The sequence below is a fragment of the Hippoglossus hippoglossus genome, chromosome 15 (assembly GCF_009819705.1).
Source record: "Hippoglossus hippoglossus isolate fHipHip1 chromosome 15, fHipHip1.pri, whole genome shotgun sequence".
Taxonomy (NCBI): Eukaryota; Metazoa; Chordata; class Actinopteri; order Pleuronectiformes; family Pleuronectidae; genus Hippoglossus; species Hippoglossus hippoglossus.
Window position 1 is genome coordinate 11,117,920 of NC_047165.1, and position 22,779 is coordinate 11,140,698.

Genomic DNA, 22,779 nt, shown 5'->3' on the forward strand with positions numbered 1-22,779 from the left:
GAGGCTGAAATAGAAAATCTTGCTTACTTTATCTTTTCTCTCTCACACACACGCACGCACGCAAACACGCAACCACTGTCACACTCGTATAAGTGATTCAAAAGCTTTCTGGTGTTGTGTTTTCAGCATGAAAATGTGGGCCATGTTAATGGCAGTAAAGTGCCAAGTCAGGGAGCAGAAAGTGAACTCTCTTCTCACTTCTCACTGTGAGACTCAGAGGGAGGTACAGGGAAGTTCCAGTAAAGAGAGAAAGACACACACACACACACACACACACACACACACACACAAAGCTTCTCCCAGCATTACTCAGTCCTCCTACTGGTTTTCCATGGCAGCATACAACAATAAAGCTAAAGTAGTTAGTGTTGTCTGCCACCCAGCAGAGCAGTGTGAGCTATTTATAAGTAGCTTAGTGCTTGGTGCTGCTCAATTACTGAATTAAACACAATCGCAAATTGGTGGAAAAATCATTGAACACTTTAACGATCCTGAAAATCAAATAATTGTTTACAGCCATGCTAGTAGGTGTGTGAGGCTGTATACGTAAGCACAGGGCTGCTTTATTGGGTTAAAGGCTGACAGCATGCAAACATGTTCAGCAGTTATGTTTACCATGTTTGTTGTCTTATTAGCAGGAAATTCAGCTCAGACTGATTGGAATCATTTGTCACAGTATTTAACCAAAGGTATAAAGACAATTTAAACCTTTGACTGGATGTTGACTCTTCATTAAAAGTGATAACAATTCATCCTGAGGGTAAATGTCTATGTCTGTAATCAGTCTCATTGACGTTTTCAGACATGAACTACGGGTAAAGTCCGGAGAATTGGGTCCAGACTTTACCCCCAGTTTGCTTTTCACACGTGCACAACGCAGCGGGAGGTTCTCTACACAGACGTGTTCACAACAGCAACCGGCTGCAGCAGGCAGAGGCAGGAAGTGATGACATCGGTGCCGGCTCTTATCACCACAATACACATACAGCTGTTAGATACGTTATATAAGTTGTTTTTTCAATGCACTGGTATCAGATCAGTGCTCAGTAATGGCCGATACGCAAAGTCCAGGTATCGGAATCAGTATCAAGAAGATGTTATCGGAACATCTCTAATGATAACTGACAAACATTAGAGCCAATGCTGCTAACATGGCTAAAGATACTAAACCATTTGCTCATCTGATCTTTTCAAATGTAATGCTTTTCATTGTTATATATCATTTTGAAAGTTATTGAATGTTGTTGAATGTTGTTTTGACATCACTTTGAGCTCATGGAAGGTATTATTAGTATTTCTAATTATTTCTTGACACTTGCTGAGACCTAATAGAAACTGCAAATGTTAAAATAAGCATCTGATTAACTCGTGACTACTTATTAGTTTCAGCTCTCATGTGTCTATCTCACATCACACACACTTCACTTTCCACCATCATCCTCTCAATCTCACCTCAAAAGTCTTCAACACATCTCAAAGTGCAACAAAAACCTCTTCACCACCTTTTGATTTGACTTCACACTCGTGCTTTACCTGCAGCATCGCTCGTGCTCACCTTCATGTGCACAAGAGAGAGTTCAGCATGTGCGAGTAGAAGCAGCACAAAGGTGTTATGTAATTTACTGGTTAATTGACCCGCCCCCTCCCTCTGTAGGGGCTGCAGCTCTTGTTGTTGTCCTTCTCTGTTGATAATTGCACAAAAGACTGTAACAGTGTTGTTATCTAGACAGACACACACACACACGGATGTGGTAAGAGGGGGGTGTTCCCCTGATGCATGTGGGCCCATCACACACCCATCAAACTGACCCAGTGGGAAAAACTGCACAAAAACTGTTTCAATCTGACGCAGGATTGTGTTGATGCAGTGAATATGTATGTGTGAAAGAGAAGGGGATGGATGAAGATCAGGCTTAAAAGAGAAGGGGGAGGAGAAAGAGAGAGAGGCAGAGTGTGTGTATGTGTGTTAAAAGTAGAGGGAAACTAGAGGCAGGGGGGCTGGCAGACAAAAGTATGAGAGGGGTGGGAGGAATGAGGAGAAGGAGGAGGAGGTGGGGGAGGCGGTGCTAAGGCTGACGGCAGGGAAGGAAAACTGAGAAGAGGAACAGTGGAGTGGAGTGAGAAGAGAGAGGAGGAGGACAGGACAGGAAAATAAGGGGGCTTCCATTTGAAATTCCTCGTGTGGGGATATGAAGTCCTGGAGCAGTGCAGAGGCAACGGCAGGAAGGTGGAGGGTGATAGAGAAGAGGTCGACGACGGAGGGGAAAGAAGGAGGAACGACGAGGAGAATCTGAGCTGACAGAGACTGGAGGGATTTTTTTTTTTTCAATTTTTAATTCTTTTGCAAGAGAGACAGACAAGTGGAGGCAGCGATGCAGGGCTCTCACTGGGGTGAGTGTGTGTGAAGGCATGTGTGTGTGTGTGTGTGTGTGTGTGTGTGTGTGTGTGTGTCCTAATCCTCTGTATTTAAGATGGTCTTTGTTTACATGGATTCAAATCTGCTTGAGGAAACTTTGTGTTCACAAGCACCATGAGTCAGTGTGAAGCCACTTAGGAAGGTGTCATTTGCGATAACGCCGTCAAAGGAAGGTGTTAAACGGAAAAGAGTTGGAGACAAAAGTTGTTTGGCAGGCCCGTCCACACAGAAACACTGATTTAAACAGCACTGGAAACTAGTGAAGGAATGCTGGACAAGGCCAAAAAAGTCTGTGATGATGACTAAACTAAACTCTGGATAAACTGAGATCTGAATGGTGAAGAAACTCTGGAAAACTTGGTCTCGGGTCCTTTTTTGCCAGAGATTGATTGAAGGCAGCTGGATGATTCAGAGTCAGCTGACTGGTATTGACTTAAAGTGAGTTTTCTGCAGTTGTTGGGACTGTGGCTGCTCTAACTGACCCCTGGCCTGCCGAGTGGGGTAGAACAGAGCCAGTAGCTCGGATTTCTTGAGGTGAGATGATGAGTTTTTTGGTTGGTGTGTGAGTTTTTCTAATCCTGACCCTGTGGAATCTGCTCATTACAGACTGTTGGGGGGTATTGATTTGAAATTTTAGCCTAGTAAGAAAAGCTGTTCCACCCTCTGGACAGTTGGCCTGGAGGAGGAAGAAGAGGAGGAGGAGGAGGAGGAGGGTGATATTCAATCTGTCTGCACACACACACACACGCAACCACACACACTCCCACTGAAGATAAGAAAGAGCACAAGGCGATATATACATTCTTCTTCCAAAACAGACTATTAGGCTGCATCTCCAAAGTGTGACCCGTACAAAACATGTTTTGTTTTTTTAATCCAGAGGACTCAAAGGGAATCTTTGAGTTTTCTTTTGATGACGAAGCACTCCGGCAGACACAGGCTGCTGCTGTTTCTCTTCTGTCTTCCCTACGCGTGTAATTACAAGACTCCTTGTGTGCCTCGGGCCACATATTGTAGTTTCTCATCAAGTTTGTTATGGCCCCAGAGTGATGTGTCAGCAGATATGTTTATAGCAGGAGCGGTTGGAGGGGCCGTCCATTCAAGTCGACTCTTTGTAGTAGCTGCCTGTTTGACCGTGTCATGTCGAGGTTCTCGTTCGAGAGAAGGCTGTAATTACTCGCACTGGATTTTGGCGTTGACTTAGAGGGACTGATGCAGGTGTCGAGGCGTGAACGCTGACGTAAAGTTTAAGTCGAGCGCTGAGGTAGAGGGGAGCAGTGGGGACTGACGACGGGTTACCTCATCTGCTCCGAACAAAACAAATGAGCTAAATGTGTGTTGCAGGTTACATACGTAACCCCGTCCAGCTGTGTTGGCTCATGCTTCCTGTGTGGTGTATATATTTACAGTATTAAAAGATAATAAAGTAGCTTGAAATGAAAGGCAGAGTGACCTATCTTCATTCTCTTTCACCTTCAGTTTTCCCCTCTCTTTCATCCTCTATACTCGGGCTGATAGTCTGTTCCATTTTGGAGGCAACTGGTAAAATAATAACCTCAGCAGGCAACAAAGCCTTTATCGAAATTATCCATGATTTCTCCTGGAATGACTCTTGGGCCCCTTATGACACGACAGTCATCTGCAAAGGAAAAACACTGGTGACATTCAAACTGAGCCACACAAGGAACAGGATGATCCGCCTTAACCCTAACTTCAAAGTGTGGATTAACAACCAAACATCGATGAAATGCTGTATTTGTTGGAGGGTACTTGTGACAAAGGAGATAACCACTACTACCTTGCGTAGATATTTATCTACCATCCCTCATGAAAGACTTTATAGTCATTTGCAGACATGGACAAATGGGACAATTGGACTTTCTCTGGAGTTTGCCTCTCACTTATAAACAATGCAGCAGGAGATCGTACCAGTCAGACATGTTCACAACACGACAGCGTCATCCAGGAAGTAGGACATAACATATCAATTCTGCTTTGGAAATCAGGTGATTTTGTTTACAGTACATCAGCACCAGCATCTCATCTGGACAAATTTGTATTCTTTTTCGTTTGTTTTCTTTTTTTTCAGTTTTGCGTCTGTTAGAAATGTCATCAACACATCCACTCACTCACGGTGAATCCTCTGTGCATTCTCACATAATGTCATCATATCCGGAGTTTCTCACATGTCTGAGCAAGTTTGCATGTTTGATATCTTGACAAAGCCAAGTACTTTTTTTTTGACACATCAGAATATGTGACCTGCAGTACAACAATGGCTCAGCTAATGTTAGATGCTTTGCAAATAGATAAAGTAGAATTAATATTGTTTTTACTTAAAAACACTGCCTATAGATCTAAGTGTGCAGAGACTCACAGATGCTTCCAGCACCTTAGCAGAGAACTGGGTGGAGCAGAAAAATTAGTTGGGACACAGTTTAAGAACGTAACAGAGCGGTGACAAAACATGGGATGTACCTCCTACAACCTTTCAGCACAGTAGAATCCTTGTGGTTGAGGTATGACACTGAGTAAAATAAAACCAATGTTTTCTAACAAAGATGTCTTTGAGGTAAGTTGTTTAATCTTCGGATTCTAAATCATTCGGATTGGACAAGCGGATTCCAAACTGGATTCAGATTCGAGCTCCCATTATTTTCCAGTGGATCCTGTCGAGCTGAATCTCATGCCAGGTGTTTATGTAAAGCTTCCAGTTGAGAAGCATGGTGGACGACTGAAGGAGTGAGACGGAGGAAGACTGAGTGAGAGATTAAACGTCGGCCTGGCCTCTGTTCAGTTTGCTGAATGAGTGTTTTCCACGCCAGTCTGTCCCCCCCCCCCCCCCTCCTCCGTCTTTCTCGAGTTTACAGTGGTTGTGGACAATATGTCTGAAAACGTCTGCACATGTGCTTCTTTGCCATGTCAGATATTTCCTCAGATGAGTGGAAGTGAATTATACATGGAGGCTGGCACCGTTAAAATGAGGCGTCGCTGCTTATGTAATAGTTGCTGTGGAACTCATTTGCAGGGCTGTACTTAGTAGTGTGTGTGTGTGCATGTGTGTGTGTGTGTGTGTGTGTGTGTGTGTGGGTGGGTGGCATTATGTGTGTCAGGGTCTGATCAGTGATTTCACACTGAAGCTGTGACACCTCTGCTAAAATGATTTCTTTTTTTGAAGCTGAGCCGTGTCAGATAGTGTAGCGTCAGTGAAGCCTGGTCGTAAGGAAACTGCTCTGCTGCAGTCGTGCATCCTGTCACCGCCAGCGCCTCGCTCTCCCTCACATTGTGGGTCACGTTGTCAGTCAAAGTGTGGCTGCTTTCAGCGTGAGATAACAGGCTCTTTCTCTCTGCTCTCTGCCCTCTGTTCCACTGAAACAATGGCTCTCCACTGTTCATACAGCGAAAGCAGCGGGGGGGGAAGGAAGGGAAGTTTAGGAGGGAAAACTTTACTCTTCTCGCTGCTGTTGGGACAATGAGAGCACCAGGATTTTCCAAAATCTGGTATACAACCATGCTAAGACAGGATTACCTGCTCTCGCTCTGATAAGAAATTGTTGCCACTGTATTAAGTCCATAAGTCATTGATCCTCACAAACAGTAGTCCGCAGGCCAGACTAATCCCCGTCTCTACCACTGGCATCCTCGGTATTTCCAGTGTCTGCGGGTCTGACCACTGGCCACCGCTGGATAACTGTCAGTGGCTGGAGAACCTCCTGGAAAATCCGACGGACCAGGAATGTCAGCCATCCTCCACTTTTTCACATACTGGTGCCTCGATTTCCTCCGGTGCCAGCTGACTGCAAACCAACTGCTTTACTGCTGCGAGAGGCTTTGTCCAAAAAACATATTAATTGATCAGATAGTTCCTACGTTAACTCAAAATGTTACCAGTTCTCAGTGCTAGAAGGTTTGTGTACAGCTGTTCATGTTTATAAAACGTTTAAAGAGATAGACTGTTTTGCAGTTTTGCTTCAATCCCTCATTACTTTTATTTAACGTTGCCAAATGATGTTTACATTTTCTATTCCTTTATTTTAATCAATCTTTGTATAAGCTTTTTGCTTCCTACCATGCTCTACTTTTAATCCAGACATGTGTGTATGTGTACAGTTTGCTTGTGCACATAGCAGAATGAATCTTTTATGACCAAACCATTAATAGCACAGTAAAGGTCACATAAGTCCTGCAAAACTGCCCTCCCAAAAAACACATTTGGCAATACATCTCTCATTGTCACACTTTGTTTTTTGTACAGGTTAAACAACCGAAATATAATGTTTAATATACAGTATAATATAATGTTATAATGCTGGCTAGCTGCAATATTTCCCAAAAGGTTTCACCATTTCTTTAATATTTTTGAAATTTTGCTTCTTTTGATGACTGAAAAACATTTTTTTTTTATTTATAGTATCAGTACTGTAACTTTGCACTGGTTTCCAAAGCTGGCAAATGAGCCTTGTGATGTTTAGACAAAATAGGAACATTCCAGTAATTTTCTTCATATGGCTAAACTTGACATGGGCAAAGATATTTCATTGGCTACCTCAACTGTTTTAAGTAGCTGATGCTCTGCGGAGAAACAGGAAGAGCACAACTCATTTCACTGTCCCCCAAATAAGCGTTTGACTGACAGTTTGCGTCCCTGAATGACCATAGTGTTTTCACAAGGCTCTGTCGCTACTTTCATGTCATTGACGTCTACTGAATCTCGTTTCAATAGATGGCTGGCTGCTCTCGCCGTCAACCCCCACAGGGACTCGGTGAGTTTCTCTGCAGTTATGTGTGCGCTTCCATAGAAAGAGACGGAGGCCTCGGTCACCCCGCTCTCCAGCAGCCTCTCAGGTCCGAATTGAGGCCAGATGCTTTGAGATGCTAAGGAGCCAACCTGCCCGCTGTCAGACGATCACAAGACTCCCACTCCCTCATTCACCTATTCAATCACTCTTTCTCTTTCTTCCTTCCTTCCTTTTCCCACTACTCCTGTCTCATTTTCGCCCCGTGCATGGCCTCCGCTGCCATGGCGACGCCTCTAAACAGAGCTCGAAACTAAAGTCTGCAACACCAACAAGCTGGTTGTAAAAGAAAGGGAAGGGGGGAAAAAACAGGACTGAGGGCGGACCTGTTGCCAATTACTCATGCACAGACTCACTTTTTCGAAATCGTATTTCTTCCTTTGTTTCACCTCAGAAAACCTGCTTTGATATAGTCGGAGCCCTGCGGCGGCCCGGACGCTCGGGCAGCGTTAGTTAGGCTACAATGTCGACCACGTCGCTCTGCCAAAGAGGACAATGTCTCTCTGATTTGAGCAAAACACAATTTGGCACTGAGGTGCGGCGTTAATGAGGAATGAGTAGGTTTGCATGCATTCAGAGATCACACACACACACACACACACACACACACACACACACACACACACACACACACACACACACACACACACACACACACACACACACACACACACACACACACACACACACACACACACACACACATTCTCTCACACACACAAACAAAGGCAAGCCATGTGGGGGAAGGTGACAGTGAGCGACCACTCAGACAGACGGTCATTGTGTTGGAATGGAGGCATAATATAACCTCAGGTCTTCTGGCAAAACATTAAAAGACTTCTCTTCTCATTTTACAGTTGAGGGGGCTGACTTCATTTCAATACCATTTACTTTGCCGTTTTGAAGTTTTACTGTGGTGTTTGTGTGAGTAGATGCCTGACGAATAAATGGGCGAGTAGATTAGGTGCGGACTGACTTGACATGCTGAGGTATTGCGTGCGCCTGTGTCACTCTTGTTCATACTTGTGGATTTCCTTTTTGAGTACCCAGAGAGGATTATCGTGGATCACCTAGCCCGTTTATTTTCTCTATCCGTCTTTCTCACCCACTAGTCTCTGGATTTATTGACAGTTCTCAACAATTTCACCTATAATCAGAACAGTTTTGATCCTCGTCCGCACAGTTCCTGCTCTGCTCTGTCAATTTGATACTTTCCACCTGTTGCTCTCATCTTCACGTTTGGCTTTGCATTCGGTTAGTCACGCTGTGGTGTTGCTGTTAAAGAAGGGCCAGATGAAAATCTAGCCGGCACAGACCAGCAAGGAGGGGGATGGAAAAAAGACAGAGTGACAGAGGAGCGGTGGAGCAATAATCCAGCACAGGAGGCAAGGAAGAGGAAACGGGTGAAAATGAGCAGGGACAGGAAAGAGGGATGAAATCGGAGGAAGGAGGTGAAAGACCCTGAAAACACAGCAGTTAATCAGGAAGATGTCACCTTTATAAAAGGTTAAAGCTGCTCTAATCAGGATCAAATTACTGTAACGTGGAACAGGGTCGGTCCTGGTGATCAGTCCACAGAGAATCAGAATGACACTGTGCATACCTCATACATCAAGGCCCGATAGTCGCCTTATGAAACAACCTTTATATTCACTAGATCTGGAATTTTATTTATATCTGATTCTGTGTCAAATTGCACAAACATCTATAAATGTCCCCTAAACATTGGCTGTATTTTTCCATCAATACCCTTGAATTATTCTACGAGAAATAAAGGAAAGCTTTGAAAAACATCCTATCTCGTAATGTTTTTCTGCACCAGAATTTAATGGGTGCTTCCTTGGGTCATGCACCACCCTTCCACACAATTTCATGGAAATTCTTTGAGTAGTTTTTGCATAATTTATTCTTTAATCAGTTGAAAAAATAATCCGTTAATTACTCATAACGCTAAACCTTACTAATTCTCACCCTAATAAAAATAATAATTTGTTTCAGCCCTTTCTTATTTATTACTTTTTTGTGATTAATGTGTTGGCAATGGAAGCATGAATAGTAGGTATGCTGCTATTGAAAGAACACTTTGTCCTGATTTGTTGGGTCACTCGTGTCCTGGTTGGCTTCACTATAGAACTCATTGACAACATGCAGCTATAACCTCCCTGGTCTTACTGGACTGAGGACCCATCATCTTGGTTTGTTTTCATAGTTAAAGCTCACATCCACTGAAACCTCTCTCCTCTTTGTCCTTAAACATTACTTTATCTGAAAGGGGCCCATGAGGAAGGAAGATGAGAAACAAGAGAAAAGTCAAATCAGGGACATGTTTGGTACTGAGCAGTAGAATAGATGGTTTATGTCGGAAACAATGTCTCCCTTCAGGTTCGATTCTGTCCGGAGATCTGAAGGTGCTCACACCCCGGTGTCTGCGTGCTCTCATAATAATGACCAAACAGGATTATAGATGCCTGATTTTCCCAAGAGCTCAGGCCTCTTTGGAGCCTCTCTTTGGACTACCTGGCATTGGAATTCCCCTCTACCCCCAACCATCACCTCCACCCGCCCGCCTTTGTGTCCTCACCCCTGAAACCCCCTTCCTTTTCTTCCCTCTTCGTCTCGCTCTTCTGTCTCCGTCCTGACTCACAGCAGAGTCTCCGGAAGAGCTGGAAGGTTGCGTGTGATTGCGAGGGGCGATCTGGTGCTGCGGAATAATGGGCTTCCTCTCCTGAGTAATACCGCTGTTATTAACAGACTTATCATAACGGGATTATTTCCCCATGATAGACCCCCACTTCTGGATCTTGTTAGAGAGATACCTGGGAACTTCTTGCCTCTGTCAGTAGTGCTCTCACTCATCCTCGGCCAGTTGGTGCCCTGTGGAGGGTAAACTCTCCCAAACCCTTGGTTTATTTTCAGCCCCTGTCAGAGGCAGTGAGGCTGCCTTTGAGCCATCCAGCATCATTTAATAGTTGTAGAGTGTCAGGATGCAGTGTAAAGTGCCCCTGGTTTGACCCCATAATAGCTGGCTGCAACACTACAGGAGTTTATTTTTGAACATCGAATCAAATGCCTCGCTGAGAGAAACGCCTCATGAAAGACTATCAGAATGATTTCAGGCACTTGAGATGTTTTCTATATTTAGTGACCATGACTGGTTCCTCTCTGCCTGTCTTGTGCTGCTGACAACAGAGAAGGATGCGTATAATCGGGAAGGTGGTGGAGGCGAGGCTGCAGAGATGGAAAATGCATTTTCACATTGTCAGAGGAATGCAGCCAAGGAGGGCAGGAGGAGGGCTTCAATAACTCTTGAGAAATAGCCACTGAGCGAGATCAGAGGGGGAAATTAGCTTTTGAGATTGGTTGCCCGAGTACCCAGAACAAAAACAGACCCTTGGAGGTCACAGGGGTGGGAGGGGAGAATCAGACCAGCTCCCCTCTACTCATTGGGGGGTCGCAGGGTTACGGCTGTGGGGGTCACGGTTGACGGTCTCACAGGGTTGTTAATTCTATTATCCCTGCCTGAGAGGTCCTTGTCAGGGCTGGGAGGTGGGGAGGCTGGATAAGAAGGTGAAAGGAGGGTGAGACGCATGATTAAAAACATTTTTTGCATGGGAAGTTCACATCACATACCACACTTTATCTCCTGACTCATGTGTACTCATGTAGTCTCTTTTTAACTCCTTCTCACTCCCTGCATTTGTATATTTATATAGCAACCCTCAAGTTCCATGTAGAGTCACAATAACTGTACATTTACTTCCTGGTTGCCCTCTTCACCTCTTAATCCCTCCACAATCAATTGCTTCTTATTGATCTTTGCAGTTTCTTCAATATGTTTAAACTAAACTAGTTTGTATTGATCTGAGTGCCACATGGTTTGTTTCACAGAACCATCTGGGAGAGCTTCCTTGGAAACAATTTGGAAAAGAGCAGGCGCTTTCAAAAAATACTTGGCAGCTGATAGGATGATCTCTTCGGTAGTCGTTAACAAACCAAGAGTTTCCACAGTCTAAAATTCAATAATCTGAATTTTAGGCCTTGAAACATTTTAAATATGTTAAAATACACTTGGTCTTAAATACATTTAGGTTAATTTAACGCTACTTCTGTTGCACATTAAAGTGTTTTGGCATCATGTATAGTTAATAATGTTTCCTTGTGTGCTAGTTCTTTCTCAACTATACAGATATAAACACGCTGGATGAAATAAATAATAGAACTACAAACAAGAACAATGTGGAACTGACAACTGAGAGTCTACAAACACCCCAGTCAGAATTTATAGCAGTACATTCGGCTTGGCTGTGGGAAATATGGATACTCACTGTCTTTGCATAGTTTGTTAGATAACACAGCATTTTGAGGGTCATTCTCTATTCGGCTACTTCATCTTATCTTCAATTATGGGAAGTGTAAGTAATTCTGTGACTCTGATATTCCTTCATATCTGTCGTACTTGATGTAGGTCTTAAATTTCCCTCATTGTGGTCTTAAAAAGTCTTAAATCTATCTTGAAGAAACCTTGCAAACTATCGCTTCTCACTGTCGTCACACACTCGTGGCTGCCAGCAGTTCCTCCCTCACATGACCTTTTGGTCTGAAACACTGTGTTTCTGCCTCTTTGAGCCTTGCAAGATGGATTCCTGCCGGAGAGAAATCCATCTGCCTCGCTAGAGTTAGTTTTATGGCGTGTTTTTAAATCACCTCCACTCGTACCTGGCAATACTTGAAGGCAAATAGGGATAATAGGGTCAGTCCGTCCTCAAAGGAATTTACAATATTGAGCCTGGTTGTGCACGTGAAAAGTGAAAAAAGTAAGAGGAATAGTTTTCTCACCTCACAAATGGGTTATCACTAACTATAGTGGGCGTGGTCACCAGATTACAAATGATAACAAGTCAAAGCATCAGTAAGTGTTTTTTGGAGCTTTGAAAAGCATCGTAAAATCGTAACTTTCCCAAGCTGGAATTGAGGCTTTGGGGTGAAGTGACATTCTGAAATGTCCACGTCCCACAGTGAAAGCAGTTTCATCATTTGGAGCTTCTATTGCAGCATTCTGATTCCTTTTCTTGACAATGTTTTGCTCGTGTTTCACTTGTGCTGTTCCACCAGGAAATGTGGATCAAAGCAGATGTTTACACTTCAAGTCTATTTTCTACCACTTTACATAACTGCAGTGATTGTGTATTGGACTCTGAGCATTGTTGAAATGCAGGCGACCTAAAACTCAAAAAGTGCCTGAACACCTCCTTTGTACACACACACACACACACACACACACACACCGAGCATTGAAGCTGCCTCTGCAAACGTGCTGCTCACACTGCACCTCCTGAGTAGACGTGAGCAAGACACATTTCTATGGAATCTGGCAACGCGGCGCTATCTGATCTAATTCCTTGATTCAATTGTGCTTCAATAAACAAATCCATGCCCCCTTTCTATTTTGGCATTTACTTTGGAGGCCATACACTTCCTCTGGGACTTTCTTGATTGATGCGCTGTGTGTGCGTGTGCGTTTCTATGGGTGTCAGTTTGTATGCCTGTGTTAGTCCTGGCAGACTGAGTGCAGCCATAGCTGGCGTGGATTATTCCACTTGGCCAGACGGATTTGGGCTTGGCACGACAGGCTCAGGATGTGTGTCCCCTCTCTGTCCCCGCAGGCAACTAACACTGATAATACTATCTGCAAATGGAAGACCTTAATCTGCTGCCACTTACTGTGTTGTAGTAATGTGTATCCATGTTTCTCATCCTAAAAATAGTGGCTCGCTTTTTTCAAAGACTTTTTTTTTCACAGGCCTGTAAGCATTGTGATCGTGCATCAGGAAAGTGACTCGATTTCAAACGCCTTTAGAAGTAAGATACAGATGACTGCGCACAGGTTCAGCCGAGGATATGCAGGAAAATCAGAGAGCAGCTGCAGACTGTGATGACCATGACTCATTCACTCTCCCTCTGTCTGTGTCGTCCTCGGTTTCTACTAAATCCATCCTCTCTTTTTTTTTATCTTCCTGCCTCGTTAATGACTTGGACAATTAGCGGTGGTGTCGCTGGAGATGCATAGTGTATTTAATGAAGGATGAGCCCTCACGGGGAAGAAGTGGGGGTCTGGGGACCTGCTCCGTCTGGAGGAAGACCTCAAATGAACAGCTGTAAAGTGGCTGCGGCTAATGAGTTTTGCGAGTGACAACCGGCTGGGAAAGAAATCAATAAATAATTTGGCTTCATTGTTGCTAAGAGGATTGTTTTTAATCATAGGTTTGGCACGTATACAGTGAATCTATCTTCTTTGATTGAAGTTGATGCATTTAATCATTTCAATACAAACCATTTAATAACAATAACATTAGCCTCATAATTCAACACTGACAATAAAGAACTGCTTGCAATCTGCCACATAATGAGTCTCATTCATATCATTCTTTACACATGGATGTGATTTTAAGCACCAATCACATTAGTGAGTGCCAGCACCCTGCAGGAACCATAGAGATTATGTTTCATGTTTTCAACTTGGAAAAGCACTGGTGTAAATGATAATATCTTCAAGGGAGCATGTGTGATATTCACATCTGTTGCACATAGAATATGAATTTGATAGTTCTCTCTGTGTTTTCTCTCTCTCTCTCTCTCTCTCTCCTCAGAGTGTGTGGTGTGTCTGACAGCGTCGGGCTGCCATGGCTCTGGTTCAGGCACTACCAGTGACCGTGACTGACCACTCCAATCCAGGTCTCGAAGTCCAGCAGTGTCGGCCGCTATCATCCCACTCCCCCTCAGGCCCCTGCTCTGTCCCCTGTGGGCCCTGCAGCTCCGGGACAGCCATGGGTTCTGTCAGCAGTCTCATATCGGGCCGGACTTACCAGGAGAAACACTGCCGGGCTGCAAGCGAGTTCGCCACCAAACCACGGCGCTCCACACCAGCTACAAGCTGCTTCCGGCTTCAGGATAACACCCTGCGCAGCGGGAGCTCATTAGAGCAGTTGCTGGTTATCAGCCACCAAACGCAGCCTCAGGCCCAGGTTCTGCCCCCACCGCTGCCCACCAAGAAGCAGCCTCGGCCCGGAAACTCAGCTGCAACAGTGGGTGGCATTAATGGGAACTTTGGGTACGTGAGTGATGAGGTGGTGGTCGGGGACTGGAACGACAACCTGGTGGCAGCTGCAAGCCCCTGCAGTGACTCAGAGGAGCAAAGGGAGAACCGGACACTGAACGGCAACATTGGAGGACCTCCACCCAAACTCATCCCAGTGTCTGGACAGTTAGAGAAGGTAAGAGAAGGAGATCGTGGAGCGACACCGACAAACGATGAACAGAGGATGAAGTCTGTTTTAGAGACAATTTATTTGTTTTACATTTTACTTCATTATTAATATATTTTTGAGGGTATAGGGATATGTATAAAGTAGAAACACTACCTCCCTGAAATGTATTATGAGGTCATTATTCAGGCCCTATTTGTCTCAGTCCCTCTAACGTTTGGTGAAAGTAGAGTGAGAAACAACACTTCTACTGAATAAGAGATTTTTGGAAATTTCAGTTAAGTTTCAGTTATGTCATAATTATACAGTATTTTATACATATATTCCACTACTCTTGTGAACCTAAGACTTTGGTAAACACTTTGCAGGCAAAACAATTCATCCACATGAAAAAACTGGACATTTGTAGAATTTAACACATTTCAACATATCAGATTAGACAAAGACAAAGCTGAGATTGGACTCAAGGTATTTGTACACAACATGTGAGTATCATGCGATATGCAAGTGTCTCTAAAAGACAAATTTAAGAAGACACCCTACCAGCTCCATAAGTGCTGTTGTATAACTGACGATGACCTCTGACCTGAAGATATTTATTGCTAAAACGTTAAATTACAGCTCATGATCACAGACTGACATTTAATATCAAAGTGAGGACATTTTTTCTCTGTCCTCTCGTGAACGCACACTGTCCCCATGAAACATTTATGCAGACATGAGCGTTTCTGCCCCTTGTGCTGTCACCTTTTACAGCAGGTTACCTCAGCTGTCTAATTGGCTATTTATTTCCATCGATTCAGGGAGACGCTTAATCATTGGCCCGACAGGCTCAGATGGATCATTTGACAGCTACTCACCTTGCAGACACATCATGATGATCAATGTCAGAGCTCACTCACATTCAGCTGCGATGTAGTTAGTGAACCCAGAGGATGGTTGCTAAGCAAAATACTCGCAGAACGTGAGGAGTTTTTGACTCTCTCTGTCTTTGTCTCGTCTCTTCCTCTACGCTCCTCCTTCCCCTCTTTGTTTTTCTGCCCTTTAATCAGATTTTCTCTGGACTCTCCTCCCTTTCTCCCTCTCTTTTCCCTGTCCCTCCATCTTGAAAAGGACTTTTTTGAAGTGCTAAATGAAGACCATGAATATCAATTAAACCAAATTAAAATAATCAGAGCCTGGAGGGGTGACCTGCCATCGGATCACTCACCCCTCTATAATGAGTTTATTTGACTGTTTCTATTCGCCCCCAGCTTAGTATTTTTCAATTACTAATGCTGTTCTTATAATTCTGTGCTTTCAGAATATGGAGAAAGTGCTGATCCGCCCCACGGCGTTTAAACCCGTCATTCCCAAGAATCGTCACTCTGTGCAGTACCTGTCTCCGCGGCCAGGGGGCACCAGTCTGTCAGAGAGCCAGGCCAGCCTCAGCCTCCTGCTGCCCCTCGGAGGATCCAACATCTCCAGCAGCACCAAAGTTAACGGAGGGAGCAGCAACTCCAGCACGGAAGGGAAACGCAACTCCTACAGTGGTGGTCGCAATCCTCGGAGCAGCCAGTCCTGCTCCATGTCAGATTCAGGGAGGAACTCCCTCTCCAGCCTCCCCACTCACAGCAGTACAGGCTACAGTCTGGCCCCCAGTGAGGGCTCCAGCTCTGGGTCTGGCTCCGGGGGCCAGCTGGAGCCCGTCACAGGCCTGGGTCGAAACACTTCAGGTGGAAGTGGGAGCCATGGTCACACTAACTCGGACAGTGGACGTTCCTCATCCAGCAAGAGCACAGGCTCGGGGTCGCTGAGTGGGCGCGGGCAGCCCCTGTCAGACAGCGGGTCCTGTGGCCACTCGCCACCCCCGATGGAGGGTTACGAGGCGGTGGTGAGGGAGCTGGAGGAGAAGCTTAGGGAACGAGACCTGGAGCTCCAGCAGCTCCGGGAAAATCTGGATGAGAATGAAGCTGCTATCTGCCAGGTGAGACATGAAGACATTCGCCAAACCACCCGGATCAAACTGTCTCTCAAAACACCAAAGGAATAAGTTGATGTGCTTCAAATACAGATGAAGAACTCACACATGTCTTTTGCTCTCAGGTGTATGAGGAGAAGCAGCGGCGCTGTGAAAGAGAGATGGAGGAGATGAGACAGAGCTGTTCCTCGAAGATGAAGCAGGCCTCTCAGAAGGCCCAGAGGGCACAGCAGGTGTTACAGTTACAGGTATGTGAAGAATTTAAAAACCTCTCAAAACATCTACTGTATGCAATCAATCATTTTCCAAGAGTCACTGTCTCTTGTTTTTTTTACATATTTAATGTAATATATGAGTCAACTCTTAACTGAAGAGTTTGAAAGGACACGTCTCTGTGTGTCGTCAGGTATTTCAGCTACAGCAGGAGAAGAAGAAGCTGCAGGAGGACTTCTCCTCGCTGCTGCAGGACAGAGAGACGCTGGAGAGGAGGTGTGCCACCATCCAGAGGGAGCAGACGCAGCTTGGGCCACGTCTGGAGGAGACAAAGTGGGAGGTGAGAGTCAGTGATTAAAGGAACCAACAATAATAAGCTGCTATGTTCCTATTTGAGTTTTATCAGAGAACCATTGCTGCTTTTTATTCCCCATTTCTTTCTCACCTCATTTTCTAGTCATCTCTCAATTGTTAATGACCCAAAATGAAAGGTTTTGTCATGGGGGCACTGCATAGGCTCAAATTTGAGGTTTAACTTAAATAGTAAAGGAATAGTAAAGAAATCAAAAATGTGAGTCTGTAATCTGCCCTGAGAAACATTTCCTCTTCTCCCCCCTCCAGGTGTGTCAGAAGTCAGGAGAGATCTCCCTCCTGAAACAGCAGCTGACGCAACTCCAGTCAGAGCTGAGCCAGAAGGCAGGAGACATTGTTGTCCTGAAGGCCCAGCTCAGAGAAGCCCGGTCGGAACTGCAGTCCAGCCAGGTTCGATCTCAGGAGGCCCAGGCAGCCGTGCGGACGCGTTCACTGGAGCTCGAAGTCTGCGAGAATGAACTCCAGAGGCGCAAGAGCGAAGCGGAGCTGCTGCGGGAGAAAGTGGGCCGTTTGGAGGATGAGTCGGCCCGGCTCCGTGACACTCTGTCCAATCACACCTCTATACCTGGGAATGCAATCATGAAGGGGCAATGTATAAACCTGTCCCTACAACACGGCAGAGGTGTGGCAGGAAGGGCCGGTCCCAGTCCTTCTCTGTACCGAGATGGAGAAGAGACTCATTTGGTCTGGGGCGGAGAGAGTGATGAGGCCAAGGCTCAGAGGCAGAATGCAGAAACAGTGTTGGGACTCAGACAACAGGTACAGGATTTTGCGTAAATTAGAAAACAGGGGCAGTAGTCCAAAGTACTGAAGTAGATCTTCCATGTTGTGCTACTTTGTTCTTCAGCTCCACCACATTTCAGAACAATATACTTTTTATTTTTACTTCTCTTCTTTTATTTCACATTTGTAGTTGTTGATTTGAAGATAAAAAATTTACAAAGAGAATATACAAAACAGTATATAAGGTAGTTAAAATAGGCTCCTTCATATTATTAATTAATGAATGCTCCCCTATTGATAACTGAATAGTTTATTATATAATTATATATATTTTATTCAAGCTTGTTGACAAAAATAAACATACACATACCTGCATATATGAGCATGTCCATATATACATCATACATATATATCCACACAGTTGTACAAGAAGTTCTTTATGTCTTTTTCTCAGATGGACAGACTGAAGGCGGAGCTCATGTACGAGAGGAGGACGAGTGAAGAGCACCTCTCTCGGTTCGAGGATGAGAGGAGGGTGTGGCAGGAGGAGAAGGAAAAGGTAAAAATGAAGAAGAAGAACCATTCATTCACTGTCAGTCTTCATCGTGTGCATTTTTTTGTTCATGGTGGTAAATGTATAGACATCTAGGTGGATAAATTGATTGATTTCCCAAACTTCCCCCACATACTCACATGCTGTTTTGGGTTTTTTTCTTTCACCCAGGTCATCCGCTACCAGAAACAGCTGCAGCAGAACTACATCCAGATGTACCGCCGAAACCGGGACCTTGAGCGAGTGATGAGGGAGCTGAGTCTGGAGCTGGAGAACAGGGACATGGAGGACTATGAGGTTCACAGCGGCAGCAACGACATCCACTTTGAGGAGATCACCGCCACTGAGATCTAGACACACACACACACGCACTTGCAGTAATATGAGCACAGAAACACACAGGAACACACACACAAACATCTTGAACTCTTCGACATGGTTTTACCTGGACCACTGAGCTCTCACCACTTATCACTGTCAGAACACAAATTGCCCGAAGGTGAACTCTCACTCCAATAAATCCTCACAAGGTGTCCGCCCCTGGAGCTTTCAATGAGTTTCATCCCAATCCAAAGCCAGCACAAAGACTTCTTTCCTTCTGTTGAAAAAGCAGTTTTTAAAAAGTGTTTCTTTCGCAGACCACGTTCAAATCAGGGTATCGAACATCGGCGGGAACTTAAAGCAAAAAATGTTACTACGCGTCCAAGTGGAGTCGCACTTTTTCCTGGTAGCACATAAGGTTTCAGACAGCGGGCCACCAGCATGCATGTTATGATGCATCATGACAATTAGTCCCATCAACATCAACACCACCACTGTTGATCACCTGTCCAAGCTGTGCTCATTCTCAACTCCATAGACTGTATATGAAGATGGACGACACTTCCCCACTTCCTCCTACTGTACAAAAAATGAAGCTAAAATACCTCGGATTTGCTTTTGACGTCATTTGGAACCGGAGTCTCCACAGTAGTGATTGAGGTGTGGATTGACCAAGCATAACTCATTCTCAGCTTTCTGTTTTTATAGCATCAAATTATTAACAAAAAATTCACACTTAAACTAACCTCTGTGTGATTAGAACTACCTGAAATGACAAAAAACTTTGTTTAGCTTAGACTCTTCAGTTAGGTCCGCATCCCATCTATTAAAGCCTAGTTCACACCACACGATGTTCAGCCCTATTTGCAACTTGCCAACAAAAGCCCCCGATCGATGCAGATCTGCAGTCGCTAATTGCAAACATCCGCGAAATGTTGCAAACTCCTATCACATTTCCAAATGTAGTCAGAGTCGGCAAAAACTCCAGCCAATCAGAGTGTAGGACGGGGTGAAGGTCAGATGCATTTAGTGATGAGGTGCCCCCTGATCTTTGTCAGTAATTGGGGAGAAAACAAGCAAGTTCAAAACCAAGCAGAGCGGCATCATGTCGGGTTCGGACAGAAAAAAAACTGAATGCCTGACTGGTTGGTCAGGCTCGGTTAGTTTTTGGCCTCGAACAGGCTTGGACAGAAAGAGTCGACCCGAGCTGCTCTCTATTCTTTACAACTGTTGTGTCCACTGAACCGTTTCACCTCCTCCAGCTTGATGTGTCATTCTGTGAGCAGGATGGATCTCTTAGACTGTGTCCTCTTTTAGTGATTAAAGAAACACTAGTCAGGGTTTGTCCGAGTGAAAAGATCAGTCGAGTAGCGCAAACTCACAGCGACTGCAAGTCTCCTGATCGCAAGAAGCAAGTTGTGTTGTGTTAGCTGCCCAGTGATCTGCTGTCTTTGAAAGTCCTGTGGTGTGAACTGGGCTTAACTTTTAAGGAAGCGAGGTATATGACTTAAACTGCAGCCAGCCAACAGGGGGCGATCAAGATGATTTGGCGTCACTTTCAGGGCCACGTCATTTCATCCATCTTCATATACAGTCGTTGGGCAACACAAAATGTAACTGCTAAAAGGGAAGTAACACTATAATATTACAACAGCCGCTGTTTGTATTTAATAGTGTTGAGATGATCAGTAGTTCACTTCATGTTATACAGAGGATACGAATACTTTAGTTCTGGAGGTATTTCCTCAGCAGTGTGTATTTGAAAAGGAATGTATTGTGACTGTTACCACTCCAGAGAAATGCAGTATAAATGGGCAACGGAAGAATCCGCTCACCAAGGGATACGCGGGATTATTTTGCACAACTTCCCTTCCTCTTTCAAGTGAGGCAAGCGATCACACTCAAAACAAACCAGGTTTTACATTTGGCTCTTGGTTTGCTTACACGTGGACGTCGCTTTCTGCCCTTTCCCAAACCGCAGAGGATGTAGAGGCTCGAAGTTCAAAGGACACGGTTTATTTGAACGCCCGGTCATGTTTTCTAGACCACCAAGAGTCTCTGCTTTTGCACTTGATCAAGGTGTCAACTCATTCACAAGCTCTGACATAAACATTTACATTTTTGTGTAGCACGAGGAAGCAGACTGTAGCATGGTAGATATCAACAGGATGCTGCTGATTCTCCTTTTTTCTCTGTCTTCTTCCGCCTTTGTCTCTCTTCTATCTCTATATCTGCTCTTTTCTCAGCTATTTTTATAACACTGAAAAGCACCTCCGCAGTCGGTATCAGGAAACTGTAAATGGAGCATATTCCTTCAGTTTGGTCACCACGTCACTCAGAGATATAAGCCAGTGTTTAAAACGTAGGCATGCTTATTCAGAGTTTCCATTTATTCAGCTTCTCTCCCATTAGTGCTCTTTATTTAGCCTTTGGCAGCCAAAAGCCAAATAACATTTTTTCGAAGTCTTCCTAGTCTCCCCCTCTAGACTATAATCTTCCATGACTGCTATACAGGTAGCGCGACTGGCATGTCTGCATGTCTTTGTTATATCAGATTTCAGAAGACGCTGGCTCAGTTTGCTTTGAGATGGGGATTTGCAGATGCAGTAGCTCCAGCACTGAAACGTCCTCGTGGCGGGTCGGCTGTTAAAGCCCTGAATATAAACCGATGAGGAGGATGTTAGCGTCCGCAGCTGTTGGGTCGCTCAGTTTGGCCACAGCGGCGTGGCCGGTCTCTATGGAAACAATACTAACGTGCTGAGAACTTTATTTTACAAAGAGTCTATATCACGGAATAATAGCTAAATGGAAATCTATATAATGGAGGAGATGTTGTATATTTTTTTATATATAGCACCTGAAGATATTTTGTTGTAGTACTGGTATAAGTGTGGGTTTAATATGCAAATTATAAAGACTTATATATATACATATATATATATCACATACCAATATTTCAAATGATGGATCAATTACAAATGGAGGCAGCAGCATAGACAGAGTGCACCTAATACTGTAATGCATGAGAATCTGTTTACAATATATAACCTGTGTGACACAAACTTACATTATCTGAAGACCAAACTTTGCAGCTGGTAAAGCAGTTAGAAGCTTTTATTTATGGTTCAGTTTTGACCTGTTGTCTCTCCATTTTTATTGATCTGTCACTTGATGATCATAGAGTCACAGCGATCCATGTCCTCATTGTGCGTTTCGTCCTTCACGAGACGGGTCAGTGACGTCTTCGCCGAGTCGAGGTGGGAGCTGATGTGATGTTTCCTATTCTCGGAAATCCAATTTAAATCAAACCTCTTCTAAAGATAATTTGACCGGTCTGTGTTTTGCAGGACGTTCCCACATTCAGCGTGGCTTAAAGACATGTTTCAGGATATTAAAAAGTCTGCACCGTGCATAGATTGTTAAAATGCAGCTATGGGAAGGGACTTTTGAATGGAGCAAGATGGGTTTGTCCAACCATATTCACTTTGTTAACCAGACGTAGACTGTTACTCACTCACCACAGGTTAACAGACAAACAACAAGCACAGGTGTTGCACATCAAACCGACTCCCAAAAGTTCTGGGTTCACGCCAGACCTCCACTCATTCGTCATATCTCATTCCTCTGTATTGTTGCGTAAGAGTTTTTCTGTGTAAATATGTAAAACACTAAATAGTATAACAGAGTGACATTGTTTAGACCAAGTGTCTATTTTTCGAACGTAGCCACTGTGATTAGACCAAAGCAACGTAACACATTTCTTTCTTCTTTTTTTTTGTGGCAGTTTTCTTTTCATCCCTTTGTGCATATTTCTGTTTCGCTTCCGTTGCGACCTCCATAATTCATTAAGTATGTAGTTGTCCATGTATATTTTTACGTGTACATTTCTTGTACAAATGACTGTGTTTTTAATTAAAGAACAAGTTGTCACACCTCAGACTGACTGTTGAGTTACTGTCTTTTTTATGCCTCCACGCCGACGACAGCTAGCGGCCAAAGGCATTGTGTGTTCGTGGAAGTTCTTAAAAGTTGGTACAAACGTTCAGTTAGACCTCAAAGATGAACTGATTCGGTTTTGTTGGTTAAAGATCAAAGGTCATCGTCATGGTGACTCGATGTTCTTGTGAATGTGATATATAAAAAAACACCCTGAGGAAATGTTA

General features: G+C 44.3%; 1 protein-coding gene across 1 annotated transcript; it reads left to right on the forward strand.

Moving 5' to 3' along the window:
• Positions 1-2,097: 2,097 nt before the first annotated feature.
• On the forward strand, positions 2,098-22,037 carry LOC117775301 (leucine zipper putative tumor suppressor 2 homolog). Its single transcript, XM_034608328.1, has 8 exons — positions 2,098-2,391; positions 13,860-14,483; positions 15,778-16,440; positions 16,560-16,682; positions 16,841-16,987; positions 17,269-17,778; positions 18,197-18,301; positions 18,467-22,037. Exons 2-8 carry the CDS (start codon positions 13,893-13,895, stop codon positions 18,647-18,649), a joined length of 2,322 nt encoding a protein of 773 aa, XP_034464219.1. The 5' UTR covers positions 2,098-2,391; positions 13,860-13,892; the 3' UTR covers positions 18,650-22,037.
• The last annotated feature ends 742 nt before the right edge of the window (positions 22,038-22,779 follow it).